This window comes from Sitophilus oryzae, unplaced genomic scaffold (genome assembly GCF_002938485.1).
Source record: "Sitophilus oryzae breed Bouriz unplaced genomic scaffold, Soryzae_2.0 scaffold_1989_pilon_pilon, whole genome shotgun sequence".
NCBI classification, from domain to species: domain Eukaryota; kingdom Metazoa; phylum Arthropoda; class Insecta; order Coleoptera; family Curculionidae; genus Sitophilus; species Sitophilus oryzae.
Genome location: NW_022146711.1, coordinates 53,493 through 69,343, shown reverse-complemented (window position 1 = coordinate 69,343; position 15,851 = coordinate 53,493). Strand labels below are relative to the sequence as shown.

Here is a 15,851-nt window from a genome sequence, read left to right as displayed (position 1 = left end):
GAATTTCGCTCCTGCTTTATTTCGTAGCTACAGGGTGTTGAAGTCTTAATATTTTTTCGATTTTTATAATTTTCTTTCAAGTACTTTTAGCGTTTCGAATGAAATTTTGAGGATAAAAGTTGACTATAAATGTATATTTAATATAGTGTCGACATATTAACCAGGGACACTTGCATATGGGTTATCACTGGAATATTTTTCTAAAAAAAGCATGTACGCCACTGACTTTTTTCTCTTGTTAGCGAAATATTATAAGCAGTTTAATGCCGATCAAAAATTGTCTCTTGATATTTTGTCGATTTCGGCCTCCTTGATGAAATAAACGCAATTTTATTAATTTGCCTTGATCCAAGTCTAATAGCAACCTTTAGTAAATTTTAATTTCATTAACTTGCGAAAGCTTTAAATAAGTACTCATTGATTCCTCATCAAAAAATATAAAAAAGTTCCTATAAATATGGGTATGGAAATGCATAGTTTTAGAGTTACAGGATGTTAAAACTTTTTAAAATTAGATTTTTTTGTAATTATCTTAAATACCATTATTTTTTTATTTGAAATGGCTGTAGGCTGGACTAATAGTAATAATATTTAATAATAAATTAGGTAAAACATATAATTTATTATATTTTACGTTTATTTATACGTTGATATGAAAAATAAATCATATTTTTACGCGAGGAATGGCATGTTTTTTGAAACACCCTGTATATTCTGTGCTTCTAGCCTTTTTTATACAGGGTGGTCCGAACTGTATTTTGGTTTGGTTTTCCTATGCGGTTCCTTCTTAGCTTGGTATGTGAAAATATTCATCAAAACTATATATAAATAATTTTTATTGAAGTAGAGATAAAGATTGTTTTAATGTGTTTTTATCCCATTTTACCCCATGAATATTTTCATTTACCCACACATTGGGGTAAATAAAAACACACACAGCTTGGTTTTCGCTATGAATAACAATTGAGGTGACCATGGGGTAAATGAATATTAATAAGCTCATGAATAGGAACTTCGCTTTTTAGTCAGTATCTTAGATATTTTAATATTTCTGAAAGCAGTTACTTTTTAATTGGTGAAACGTAAAAAATCGTGAGATCATGAGATTTGATCAAAATCGTGAGTGATTTATGGTGAGATCTGGCACCTCTGTAGTGACTTTAGGTAAAAGGAAACATGTTTTCCTTTTTTCTTTGCTCCAAACCTGTGTTTTCATTTTCCTCAACGCGGTGTATCCACGGGGTAAATGAAAACAAGTCTAAGTTTTCATTTGATTATTCGATTAATATTTTATCAACTTAACTTCAGAATCAGTGTCAATAAATTCTTTCGTTACCATAATTCAACTTTGTTTGTTTGCTTCAACAAATATGCTAGATAAATTTTATTGTATATAGTAAATAGTTTAAAACAACCTATATTCACTTTAACCATTCACCGCTAGGGCACGATATAAATTTTAGCATCAGTATTTCCACAGCTACCAACAGACATACATACAATTTAAAAGCGGGACATTTGAATAGATAATTTGAGTTGTCATCGGCATTGGTATCATATACAGGGTCGCTTTTATGTACGGAAACGGTCGATTATTAGGTGACCGCAAAAAGTTAAATGCAAAAGTTATCAGATTTTTAAATATCTATTAGCCAGTAATAAATTTAAGTATACAGGGTCGGTCATAAAGTCGTGGCACATCAAAGTTTCATTTTTTTAAATGGAACCCTCTGTATATTACTGCATATTTCAATACTCCCTTCAATTCTAAACAAAAATCGAAAAATGTACCTCAAACCAACCGTTTCCGAGTTATTGACTTTTGAAAATATCACTTAAACAATTTGATTTAATTAATTTCGATATGTTCAGTTTCATTTAACGATGCCATTCTGTCGAAACTGTGATACTTAATACATATTTGAGTTCTTTTTTTGAGAATACTTAGTTCCCAAGTTAGCATTTGTAGATGTATAAAATGAGATTATATCAAGTCTGGAAATTACAAAATTTTCGTTTAACATTTCAACTCTTCAATTTATGTACATTGTGTATTACGATTATTGCATAAAGTTGAAAGGAACCCATTACAACAGTATCACAGTTTCGGAAGAATGCCATCATTAAATAAAACTGAACATATCGAAATTAATTAAATCAAATTGTTTAAGTTATATGTTCAAAAGTCAATAACTCGGAAACGGTTGATTTGAGGTACACTGTGTATTTTGATATTTGCTTAGAATTGAAGGAAAAATTGAAGTATGCAATAATATACAGTGGATTCTATTTAAAAAAATTAAACTTTGATATACCATGACTTTATAACCGACCCTGTATACATAAATTTATTACTAGCCAATAGACATTTAAAAACCCTATAGATAAATTTTGTATTTAACTTTTTGCGGTACCTTGTATATTTTACCTAATAATCGGCCGTTTCCATACATAACAGCGACCCGGTATACCAAAAACTAACTTTTATTTGTGAATGAAGTGAATTTTTTGACATTCAAATGGTTTATATCTTCTAATGAAGTTTCAATTCACAAAGACTCCAGCTAGTTTATTTACATTCTAATTTCGGGACACAAAAACTTTCTTTCAATTGATTCGATGATTAAAAATAATAATTTGGATTTTTCGACTTTTGTTATTTTCCTGAAACTTATTTCCATGACAATAACAATCAAAGAATCAATCTAAAAAAGGGCGGTTAGGTTGAGGGAGAATATTGGAGGACACTACCCACCTAGAACTTACAAGAACATAAAGTTATTAAAAATTCATTTTGTTTTATAGATTTTTTATTGTTTACAGTTTGACTTTAATTGTTTAGACTTTGACCTTTAGATTTTTATAATAGGACTGTATATTTTTATAGGAAAGAGGGTTGTTTTTAATTTTTCAAGTTAAATTTTTAATGAATTGTTATGGGAATATTGAATTTTTGTTTATTGTATATGTAATTTTACAGTTAGGTGTTTGTCAATTTTTTTCACAAAAAAAATCCATAAGCGTTTGTGGTCGAAATATACTACCCCTCAAAATATTTGCACTGATTTAAGACTCATCCCCTCAAAATATTTGCACTGATTTAAGACTCATCCTGTATATGTTAAAAACTTAAATAATGCATTTTTTAGCTTATTTATGAAAATAATTATAGAGTGTCGTATATTTTTAGAAAGCTCCTAACAAATCAAGTAAAATAAAAAATAATATAATATAGGGTATTCCATTTAAAAAAAACGTAAGTTTGGGTCGTATTTAAAGAATGACAGCTCCCAGCGAAAATCTAGTGACGCCACTGAGTTCTACATGCAAAACTCTATGGGACTCAAGCTTCATTCAAAATCTCCAAATTAGTGGAATAAATTAGTGGTTTTAATTAGCGTAGAAGTTTGTTCTTCTGCGTAGATGTTTGTTCTCAATGCAACATTTTCAAATTCGCCCTGTATTTTAGAAACCAAGGGACAAATCTGCGTGTAGTATCTTTAGTTTTATAAAAGAGCAGTAAAGTGATGTGAAAACCGCATCTTTGTATCGCTATTCATAAACGAGAAACCCCATAAAACACACAACAATGGGACACACTATACTAACTGTCCGTTGTTTCTTTTTCAGTCGTGGAAAACAATCCGCGAAAGAGGAGGGCGAGGAGGAGGAGGAAGGCGCGTCAGCCGAGGAACCGGCGCGCGCCGCCTCGCCGGTGGCCGCCGATGCCAAGGAGAACGACGCCGGAGACGCCGACACCGGTTTGGGCTGGACGCCGCAGAGCAAGTGCATCTTCTGCGCAGAAGGGGACGGCAAACTGGATAGTGAACACGTAGCGCAGCACGGGGTGCTGGTAAGTCAAAAACAATTAAGAATAATGATTTTCATTCCAATATCGTCATTATCCGTTATCCGACGATACGATATTAATTTTATTGGTAGAATTTAAAGGCTTTGATTGGTTAGAAAATAACGCAGTTTTTAAATTTATTGCATTTTCATGTCTCCGTGTATCGGATATACGATATGCTTGTGATTGGTGTAATTTTATATTTTCATTTTCATAACGAGATTTCGCTGTTTTACTTATAGTCTAAGACAGTGGAGACACACAGCGGATACAGAGGGGGGCATGAGGCTCGCCCCCCCTAAAATCTGGAAATTGTGCAAAATATTAGGCTTTTGGTTAAAAATGGCGCCCTAAAAAGCATATTCTACATTGCTTTATATTTTGGGCCCCCCCTAAAATAAATTTCTGTATCCGCCCCTGGTCTAAGAGATAGCAACGTTTTCGATAGGGAATTTTAAGAGAACTGGTTAGGTTAGATTAGGTTGTACAGTTGTACAAATATAGGAAGAGACTTGGGGATAGCACCGGTCGCGTGTTATTTTATATTTCCCACGTCTCTAGCTATACTTGTTAAGTTGTAATATATCTTTCGCTATGCTCTCCTGAACAGTGCCGACCGTCTGACGACCGGTAGACGTTTTATTTAAGACGGTAGGTATTTAACATCTGAAATCTAAACTACTGATACCGTGTTATAAAAATATGGTAATTAAGGGCTTACATATATTTTCCTATTTAATATAACTTTGCTAATATCTTCGATTTGAAAGAAGATATCAAGATGCGGTTTTCACTGACTTTTTAAGCTTTCATTACTCTTTATTATCAGCTAAAATGACATATACCATCGCATTTTTTTTGAAAAAAACGCACAATGTTTGTTAATTTGTAAGACAGCGCCCCCTAGCATCTACGTTCAAAAGCTTACAGTTATTGTTTATATGGTATAATATAGAGTAAGAAACGGTATTTTAAACGAGCTCCAGTTAGTTGGATTCCGTCCATCCAGTCCGGAATTATTAATATTTAAATAAAAACAGATCTAACCTTTCCCCACCACTTTATTTTGGCAGATAGGGGAAAATGGTTCTAACAAAAAATATTCAGAATTTACTGAAGATTATGAAGCTATTATTTATAGTACCCCTTATCTAGGCAAAGTTGTGTAAAAACTCTATTTTCTTATTTTTTATAGCAGTTGCGCCCTCTAGCGGCCATTCTACAAATTTGAAAATAATTTCCAGCATTTTCTCATGGTCTCTTTAGTTATGAATATTTTTTCCGCAAGCCTCACGGCTAATACTTTCCGAGATATAGCCGAGAGCTATTCTTAGTGGGATACCCTGTACAATAACTTTATTATAAGCAAAGAATATAACAGTAAATCAACGCACTAGAATATTTTTATTACAAACAAAAACCTCAACACTGTACTTAACCCTCTTTCTTTTTCCAATAGTTTATAAGTTTTCCATATATTTGTAGCACCCTGTATCTGTTTTTGATTTTAGCGTCATTTTGTATTTATCCAATTAATAATTAAATATTAATAAATTTATAAAAAAATAAAGATAATTTGACTCTAAAAATTTTAAATTAATTTATTGGAATTGAAAAGGTTTTTGATTTTAGTATAGCATGTATTAGTAATATATTAAATGGAAATTTTTAGAGGGGGGCAAGCTGGGGCAAGATGTTAAATTAGTTTCGTTATTAGAAAGGCTTAATCTACCTTGTGATATATATAAAGTCTTGGCCAACTTTGGCCATTTTTTTATTTTTCTACATACACATTTTTTTGCTACTAAATATAGTATTTAGCAGCAAAAAAATGTTTATGTGTCTCTTATATACAATTGTTCTCCCAAACTTTTGTGACTATATATATCTTTTATTTTAAAGTGAAAACAATCGTTTGCACTAATATGTATAGTTAAAAAAAATTATTAATGTCTTTGCCAGTTTTTATAAAACTAGGTTGTTTCACAAGAAATGAATACCATAATTAAGTCAGTGTAATATCTTCATTTGAAACTTTTCAAACAGATATATAATTAAAAATATTTTTTTGAGTTGGATAAAATATAACGGTCTGGACTTTAAGTAATTCAAATCTTCTACCAAAATTATTTAATTTAAAATTTTATTTTTAAGTCAATGTCCAACATTTTATATTGGGTCTTTCCACCGTGTGGCGCCCTAAAAAGCATATTCTACATTGCTTTGTATTTTGGGCCCGCCCTAAAATAAATTTCTGTATCCACCCCTGGTCTAAGAGATAGCAACGTTTTCGATAGGGAATTTTAAGAGAACTGGTTAGGTTAGGTTAGGTTGTACAGTTGTACAAATATACAGGGTTGTTCACCACATACGACACGGAGTATTGTAGCTAAACGATGAGATTTTTACAAATTGTAAGTTTGGGGTTCGTTGAAGGACTATTACAGCTACAATTTAAAAATATTTTTACAAGATACAGAGTGTCCCAAATAAATAAAAAATATCCAATAGTCCATGGGTATATTGATAAATAAGTTCTAAATTACAAGAAAAAATGCATTTTCTACGGAAACTTAAAGAGATAGGTAAAAAATGGTATAATATAATTTGATAGACAATTAAATTGTGCATCTGATTCTCGTAAAATATACAGGGTGTTCCGTTTAAATTAAACAAGTTATTGCCGTTTGAAGCTAATAATTATTTAAAATAAATTTTTAGACACTCTGTATAAGGTAGTATTATTTTTATTATTGCAACACAATAACTGATCAGTAAATAAACTTCAGTAAATATTTAGTATTAAAAACTTTGATACCCTTGGAGAAATGAAGCCTTAAAATTTTTACTGCAATTTCACAAAATTGAAAATATTTCAAAAACGGTAAGGTTTAAGTATAATAAATCTTAATCAAATTTACCTTTATTTTAATCGTAGAAACTAAAAATGTAATGATATACAGGGTGTTCCATTTAAAAAAATACAACTTTGATATTTTTTACTTATTTGGGTATATATATGGTATACTCTGTATCTTGTAAAATTATTTTTAAATTGTAAATATAGGAAGAGACTTGGGGATAGCACCGGTCGCGTGTTATTTTATATTTCCCACGTCTCTAGCTATACTTGTTAAGTTGTAATATATCTTTCGCTATGCTCTCCTGAACAGTGCCGACCGTCTGACGACCGGTAGACGTTTTATTTAAGACGGTAGACGGTAGGTATTTAACATCTGTTCACTACTGCGCATCACAAATTGGCCCTGTATTTCAGGAACTAAGGAGGCTAGGACAAACAAATGTGTGGAATATTTAGTTTCATAAAAAAGTAGCAATGTAATATGAAAATCGCATCATTGTATCTCCACTCATAAACGAGAAATCCCATAAACAACACGAGAATGGAATACCCTGTACAGATGTGATGCGCAGTAGTCTAACGGCAACCAGACGACCCTGCGCTTTGGTCAGGAGAGCACAAGAGAGCATACCAAAATATATATTAAAGAACCAGAGCTGGAACTCTGTAACGAAATAGCGATCGGTAGCGATGAAGAATAATGTCGCTTGCCATTTAGTTTGTACAGCCAAGGTCAGTATTCTTCATCGCTCCGATTCCGATCGCTATTTAGTTACAGAGTTCCAGCCCTGTTTTCTTAAAATTCCCGTTTTCCCGACGCGCGACGTTGCTAGCTCTTATACTATTATATTTGCTAGCTCTTATACTATTATATTTTTATTGAGGTTAGGTTAAATTTGTCAAAAAAGTGTCAAGGCGTCCTTTACCGTACGATCTTTCTCCGTTGACGGACCGGAATAAAAAATTTACGGATGAAAAGTATACTAAGAGTTGTCTTATCTCAATTGACATAGGTAAATCACAGGCAATAGTATTAAGTTTTAAAAAAATCAAACTTTTTTCTATTGCAGGAAATGTCAAAGTGTGTAGATAAATTTATAAGGTGTTATTTAACCTTGACATTTCAGTTAAGTTTCTAATGTATCTAACGGGTTAAAATTACAAAGCTGTTTTTTAATTCATAACAAAGTAATAAAGTTTAATTAGTTATTAATAAGTACAGTGTTGTGCATTATATTGACCCACATTTAACAGGCAATTAAAGACTTATTAGCATTTGTGTAGGTATCTATATTTTCATCAAATTTCGGTAAAACAATATATCATTGTAGTTCTAAAGATATTGTAATTTTAAGTAAACATATTTGTTCATTTTTTACATACCTAAATCGGAAATTAATCAAGATACGGAAATTAATCAAGATAACGCTATGATTTATGGAAATGTTTTATTCTTTTTTAATTATTCTATAATTAGTGTTAATTTTGCACAAGTTTTATGTCAATTTTTTGTAAATGACGTCTAGAGATTGACCTCGCCAAAATTATCATCGATTGCCATTGTCCAACCGCCTTTGACGCCGATTTTTTTCGATCATACGGTACTTAAGCCTATTCATTTAGTCAATTAATAGAGAGCATATGGCGCTGTTTCGGCTTCAAAGAAACCGCCTTAGACCATTAACAAATAAAACTAACAAAATAAAAAAATCTTTCATTTAATGGTATGAAAATATTCTTTTAATTGAAGTTATTGTAGTACATGACAATCTTAGATATACATGGCAAGTGTTAAGTAAGTGCAAATGTTTTTAAAAGTCTGGTACATCTCCTTGGAATTGTATTTTTCCTTTATCGTTTTTCAGTTAAGTCCAAAATAACCGAGTTATTTTACTTTGAAAATTAAAAAAAAAATGCTTAAATTTTGAGAACCACATTTTTACTGGGTTTCCGTTCTTCTAAATGTCTCCATATGTCGCCATATTATCAAGATACTAGGTATGTTTTTTAACCAATAATAAAAAATCACTTAGAGTCCCAATATCATATTGTATACTAAAAGAGTTGTTTTATCTCAATTGACATAGGTAAATCACAGGCAATAGTCATCAGTCGGTATAATTTCAACATTAAGTTTTAAAAAAATCAAACGCAAAATTTTTTTCTATTGCAGGAAATGTCAAAGTGTGTAGATAAATTTATAAGGTGTTATTTAACCTTGACATTTCAGTTAAGTTTCTAATGTATCTAACGGGTTAAAATTACAAAGCTGTTTTTTAATTCATAACAAAGTAATAGAGTTTAATTAGTTATTAATAAGTACAGTGTTGTGCATTATATTGACCCACATTTAACAGGCAATTAAAGACTTATTAGCATTTGTGTAGGTATCTATATTTTCATCAAATTTCGGTAAAACAATATATCATTGTAGTTCTAAAGATATTGTCATTTTAAGTAAACGTGTCTTTTCATTTTTTTACATACCTAAATCGGAAATTAATCAAGATACCGAAAAGCTTTCTTTACAGACGTTTGTCAAACTTGTAATAACGGAACTTTTGTCTTATTTAACCGAATTCGTATCTCTTGAAGTTTCCGAAATTCCAATGTTGAGCATCGAAATTGTCACCAACCTATACCGGGTGAGTCTCAAACTCAAAAGTGGCTCGCACCCCTATAACTTTTTATTTTTCCAGATAAAAAAACGAGATTTGGTATTTCAGTATATGACATAAATTAGGATTGATACGTACGTATTCAATTGTTTTTGGTCACTTTCTGTTTCACCGGAAATTACTACAACTTTTGATTTTTAAATGATAGGTACCCTGAGTATTTTTTTACTCTATTTGATAGAAAATGACACTCTAAACAGTATGACATATTATCATATGTCAACTTTTGACATTTTTGCATATGGTTTATTTTAAATTGTAACATGTAAACATTATTTTAAATTGTAACATTCCTAACGAGAATTTGACTCAAAAAGCCAAGTGTGTGGTACCAAATTATTCGTAAAAAAATGTTTTTTCCAAATATGCTAATGAGTCATCCATGTTTGATTTGAAAAAATTGAGATATTATTAAAGATACGATTTGGACATCTTTTCACCGGCCAGAACAAGACACTAAAAACATTAGACGATCAGATCTATTTTTCCAAGGCTCCTTGATTAAAATTAGTGTTTTAACACAGCCATGGTACTCTAGATTGAAATTTAAAATATGTCTTTTTAAGCGAAAATGTCAAAAGTTTACATATGATCTGTCATTCTATTCAGAGAGTCATTTTCTATCGAATAAAGTAAAAAAATACCGAGGGTGCTATTTAAAAATCAAAAGTTGTAGTAATTTCCGGTGAACCAGGAAGTGATCAATAACAATTGAATACGTCAATCAATCCTAATTTATTTCGCATACTATTACTAACATACCAAATATAGTTTTTTTATCTGAAAAATAAGAAAGTTATAGGGGTGGGCCAGTTTTGAGACGCACCCGGTATAGATCATATACAAAATATATATACAAAATATAAAAGTGAAACAAACAAGCAAAGAGAATGTAATAATAATATAGTTATTCATTAATTTAATAATACAAAATAAATAATGTCTATACCTTTGTGGTAGGTTTATTTCTGAAAAAAACACTGAATATTTCGCTACTGAAAAATAATTTTCTTAGTTTGATTTTCCTTTTTTACCACGCAGAATCCAAACTATACTCGTATAAAACCAATTTAGCTAACAGATAAAAAATGCACCTCCATAAAACACTAATTCACCACCAAGACACTTTACTTTTAACACTAGACGCGTGTTTCATTAATCATGATGATTAGAAACACTTAACTAACTTCAGTTTTTAATCATCTGCTGATAATGCAAACATGGTTAGCGAAAATCGTCCGCAGTGTTAAAAGTGTTTTGGTCTATTGTGGTGAATTAGTGTTTTATTTTGCTGTTATAACACCAAAGGATCCAACCCTCAACTGCAACCTAAATGTACCCTAATATAATAAATCCAAGCAAGGAGAAGGTCGATGACAATGATAGTTATGTCTGCTATTTTCATTCACAGGTAAATTATATTTTCGGTCATTGTAACAACAAAGGTTCCAAACTCCAATTGTAACAAAAAATGCTTCAATAAATATATTGAAGCATGTTTTGGAAACATAATAATGTAGGTGAATATAATTTTATCAGAACGTCAACGGGTTTTTAATAGGTGTCTGCTAAAAACGAAACTGTTCTCTAAGTTAATCAAAAGATTTGTTTTTCTCTCTTTTTTTTGTTTTACTTCTAATGACGGGAGGAAATACACATGTATCTACCCCTGAATCCTGAAATTTTAAGCATTTTTTTGGTGATTAGGGAAATTTGTTTTAGCAGTAAAAGTCACAGACAACCGAGCTTACGTTTGGATTCTACTCAGTAATACCCATTTTATAAAAAAAAATATTTTTTGTATTTTCTAGACTTCTCTTTCAGTGGAGAAATAGTAGTACCCGTTTATTTTTTCAACAAATACAAAATAAGTCGAGGTCATACAATGTATTTTTTAATGAGTCTCAACCTTTCGATAATAACCCCCTTCCAAATTATTCGAAATTACATAAACAAAACCTTATCGCTACTAATTTGACCGGAAAGCTTGAGGCCAAGCGCGGCGGGTGCAATCGGCGATTGCGGCACAACAAAGAACCGATTCGAAATTGAAAAAAAGCAGTAATTTCCATTTTAATAACGCACTGTCACTGAAAACATTTCTATTGTCTACGGTGAATGACTAACTCGTAGCGAAGGTCACGCCATTCATTGGTGGGACGACGCACGGTTCGGTCTAATGGCCGCCATTAGAACTATCGAATTACTAGCGGTACCGGCTGACGAACCGAAACGAGAACGGACCATTGGAATTGATCGGTCGTAGTTTTTATTGGGCACATAAATTCGGGTCCCTCGAAGATATTCTCGGAATAGGCGGATCTACTTGAAAGAATAAACTATTTGATAGGTCAAACTTTTATGGAAACTTACAGCTATAATTTATGGATCTTTGAATAAAAATATGAAGGAAGTAGTATAGGGTGAATATACCAGTCGTCGGACTGTTCAGAAAAAGCTGAGTTTAAATTGGTGATTAAAATTTCTTTATTGGTGGCATGGAAATGAAATTTTATGAAATAGATAGTGTGGTTATTGGGCTTCGCGTTAAATATAACAGTTTTTTTTCGTAAAACTATCTGTTCTATTTATTGGGGTCGAACATAAAGAAACACTATGGACTGTATATTTTAATATTTAATTTAACTTTTCTAATATTAAGGTTTACATAAAAGACAAGCAGAAAGGTTCGCATTTTGACGCTTCGCCTATTAACGGCCTACAACGAATGAACTCGCACACTGTGCCGTTCACTTTCTCCGAAAGAGTCCCTTTTTACGTACCATGTGTTTCTTTTGGTACCCGAAATTCTCGACATCGATACTCAGGTTCCTACACATTTTTATGTTGCTAACAATAACTAAATAGTTAGGGTTAAATTATTATAAATGAAAGGAAATTATTAAATAATACTTAACACTATTAATGATTTTAGATCATTATTTTTTTAAGTGATAAAAGTGTTGTTTTGTCATTAGTCGGACAGTGCTGGTCAGTATCCGGTATAGTCCCCTATTTAATGTATGTATAATTTTAAAGCAAATTTAATCTTGAACATTATATGTATATACCGTTTATTTTTGTAGGTATGTTATCTATATGAAAAAATCATCTTTAAACGATAGCAACGCGGTTCATAAAATGATGCTTCCATTCGTAAACAGCGTTTTCACTTTTTCTTCTTCTAGATACAATTTTTTCACCTGTATTAAGCAACGCCTGTTTTTTTATTGGAAATCCGCAAACGGCTATGTTTTCAATCCTGGTAACATATCTTCTCAGACAATTTGGACTGTTTTTCTTAATGCATCTTTATTATATTGATGAAAACTCCTATTTAATTTAGGCACAAAGGTAGTACAAAGATATGGCCACTTTCCAGAATTTTAACGGTTTCAGGGTGACAATTTAGGCAAAGAAAATGTTATAGAACAAAGCGGAAGAATTGACAGGATTGGGTTTTTAATTATTTGAAACAATACTAAACCAAACCAAGCCATATTTTTAACTTATTTCCAAATAAATTCGTTTTGTCCGACCACTGGTATATGTCCGACTACTGGCATATTCACCCAATGCTATCCATGTGTTTATGCATACGTCATAGGTCTCATCCTTGACAATTCTGTTTGAGGTTTCAATTGAAGCATTTAAATTTGATTTGACATTATGTGGATTTTTTTGTTTTCACTGACCTTATTTTATATAATTTATTATTTATTCTACAATTGTTTTTGGAAAGGAAATTTAAGAAAATGGAAATTATATAGCAGAACTTAAATTAATAGTGACATTATTGCGATTTACCGAAAAAGACCCGAAAATAGTTGTGCAGCGTGCTTAACTTATCTCGGCCAAAAATCGAACGAAATAACTTTTCACTGGTAAATGGCTATACAGGGTGAGTCTTATTTTAGTGCAAATATTTTCAGGGCTGATAGATCTCGATAAAAGAAACGTATTTTCTCTTTGGCCGTTTTTCAAGTAAGTCCAAAATAACCGAGTTATTTTAGTTTGAAAATTTCCAAAAACTTAATTTTTTTGTTTAAATTTTGAGAACCACTGGATTTTTTCTATTTTTTTGTAAATTTAATCTACTACCTATATTGCCATACTATTAAGATATTATGTTTTTTAACTAAAAACTAAAAAAATCTATTGTTTTTCAAAAAATTTCAAATTTTCCAAAAAAAAATTTCGCGAGGAAAAACTCATATTCGTGTTTCTGGGGTCAAAATATATATAATACCTCTAAAAAAAATTGCACTTATTTAAGTCACCATACGTTACGTGTAGTAAAACAATCATTCCTGAAATTCACTTAAAATTAACTGATTATATATTTTTTTCTTGCAGTTTTGGTTTTATTTTCTACTTGTTAAAAATAACTAAGTCAATTTGTTTTAAAAGTGCTTCAGTAACGTATCTGATATATGTGTTATTAACCCTTAACTGGTCCGGTAATAGATACGTATCATAAACGGTCCGGCGTAGTCTGTGGGACTACGCCTTCTAAAAAGTGAAAAAAACACACAAAAACTAAAAAATAACAAATTTTTATTTTATTATATTTTATATTATGCATTATTGAACTAATATAGACAAAAATGGGTTCAATTAATATAAACTTTAAGAAAATATAGTACAAAATAAAATAACATACATATAAATTTGAAAAAAAAAACAATTAGATTTTTACTAAGCCCCAAAAAACTAATCCAGTTTGGGCATAAATATGGCTATCAGTAGTTGACCGAGAGGAGGAGGATTAGCTGGAACGCCAATTGTGTGGGCGGTCCCGGTGACTAATGAGAATGGGTTAATTATTTGGCGTAGTCTGTCAGACGACGCCGGACCAGTTAAGGGTTAAATAAGTATTATAACTTATCTATTTATTAGAAATAGTCTCAGAAATAAGGGCAAATATTTTAATTGGGTAGTAGATATATTTCGGCCCCAGAAACATGCCTATGAAGTTTGGTTTGGTTAAAAAGCTTTTTAGTGCCACTTGTTTATTCACCTGTGGCGTCGAATAACCTGAAAATCCTCGTGAAAAAAACCCTTAATAGCCGGTTATCGCCAGCGGTTCTGTTACCATTACTTCTTTTACATTTTCAAAGTTAAATATCTTGGTTATTATTAATTTACTTTAAAAATGGTAAAGCGAAAATATGTTTCTTTTGATCAAATCTACCACCTCTTAAAATATCTGCATTAATCTATTATTTCTGGGACACCCTGTATAACATATCTACATAAGTCATAGCACAATATCTACAGGTATAAAATACAAAATATCCACTTTTATAAAAGATTTGAGAGGTTAGTAGTACTTGCGTATATTGAGCTATAATTCGTGTGGAATGAAGACTGCTGACTAAAAATTGCACCGTTTTTCTTGCATTTTTATTGTCGTTCTAGTCTTTTTATGATATCCCTATTCTAATTTCCATTTTATTTGGCTAATGGATCAATGAAATCACAGTTTTTGGCCTTAAAGTTGTTCATTTTCTTGCAAAAATGGTTATTTAGTCACCAACTCGTGTAACAGAAACTTATTAGTTTCTGTTTCAGTTATTACTTTCACCATTTCATTTCTTTTCAGTTATTACTGCCTCAAAAGTTTCATCTTCATCAATTTTTATTTCTTCATCCAAGTCGAAGAATTTGTCGGAAAGTAGTACTACATAATTGCTTATTTGAATGAACTCTATTTTAATCAAATATAAAAACCCAGTGCCTAATTCCAAATTATATTTAATCAAAATAATTACGTCAGAAAAATAGAATGTGAAGAAAATTAATTTGAGTTTAGAACCTTTGGCGTTACAATTTCAAAATATAACACTAGCTCACCACTATAAACCAAAACACTATATTTTTAACACTGTACACGCGTTTCGTTAACTACATGGGCATCATCAATCATCAGCAGAAGATTAATGAGAAATAGTCATCTGCTGACGATGCTTGAACTTGTATAGCGCATCGTGCGTCCGTTCTGATGTGTACACTGTAAAAAATCAGCCTGAGTGAACACATATTTCTCAGGGAGTGAATTTTTTGAGTGAAATAATTGAGTACATTTTTATCTAAAAAATATTTTTTTTTTTTTTTTTTTTATTTTACTAAAATATGATCTCTATTTAATCAATAGCTATTGAATAAGCTCTTGTTCGAGTTATAACCCTGGATCATTCGAGTAAAATGGAAATAGAAAAAATTCATTTAAAACTCAAGTTTATAGTTTTACACAATAAATTTGAGTGAAATCACCCAGTTTAGAGTATTTTCGCTCATTAATAATCATACGTCATACGCGCTTCCTTCGATACCGAATAAGCTATTTCCCTGTTCCCTCATTTTTTAATTATCTGTTCGAGTCGTAGGTTGTCCTTGTTCTTTCTCGGACAGTGATTAGCCGTCACGGTTTACTTATACGATCGCACTTTAGCTGAGG

General features: G+C 31.2%; 1 protein-coding gene across 1 annotated transcript in view; it reads left to right on the top strand.

Annotated features, from left to right (window-relative positions):
- Window positions 1–11,226, top strand: part of LOC115883806 — a gene marked incomplete in the record, with an annotated part of 163,537 nt that extends 152,311 nt beyond the window's left edge. The window contains 2 exon segments of the mRNA XM_030902211.1: window positions 3,631–3,853; window positions 11,203–11,226. Coding sequence (XP_030758071.1) covers window positions 3,631–3,853; window positions 11,203–11,226 — 247 coding nt within the window.
- Window positions 11,227–15,851: the final 4,625 nt, after the last annotated feature.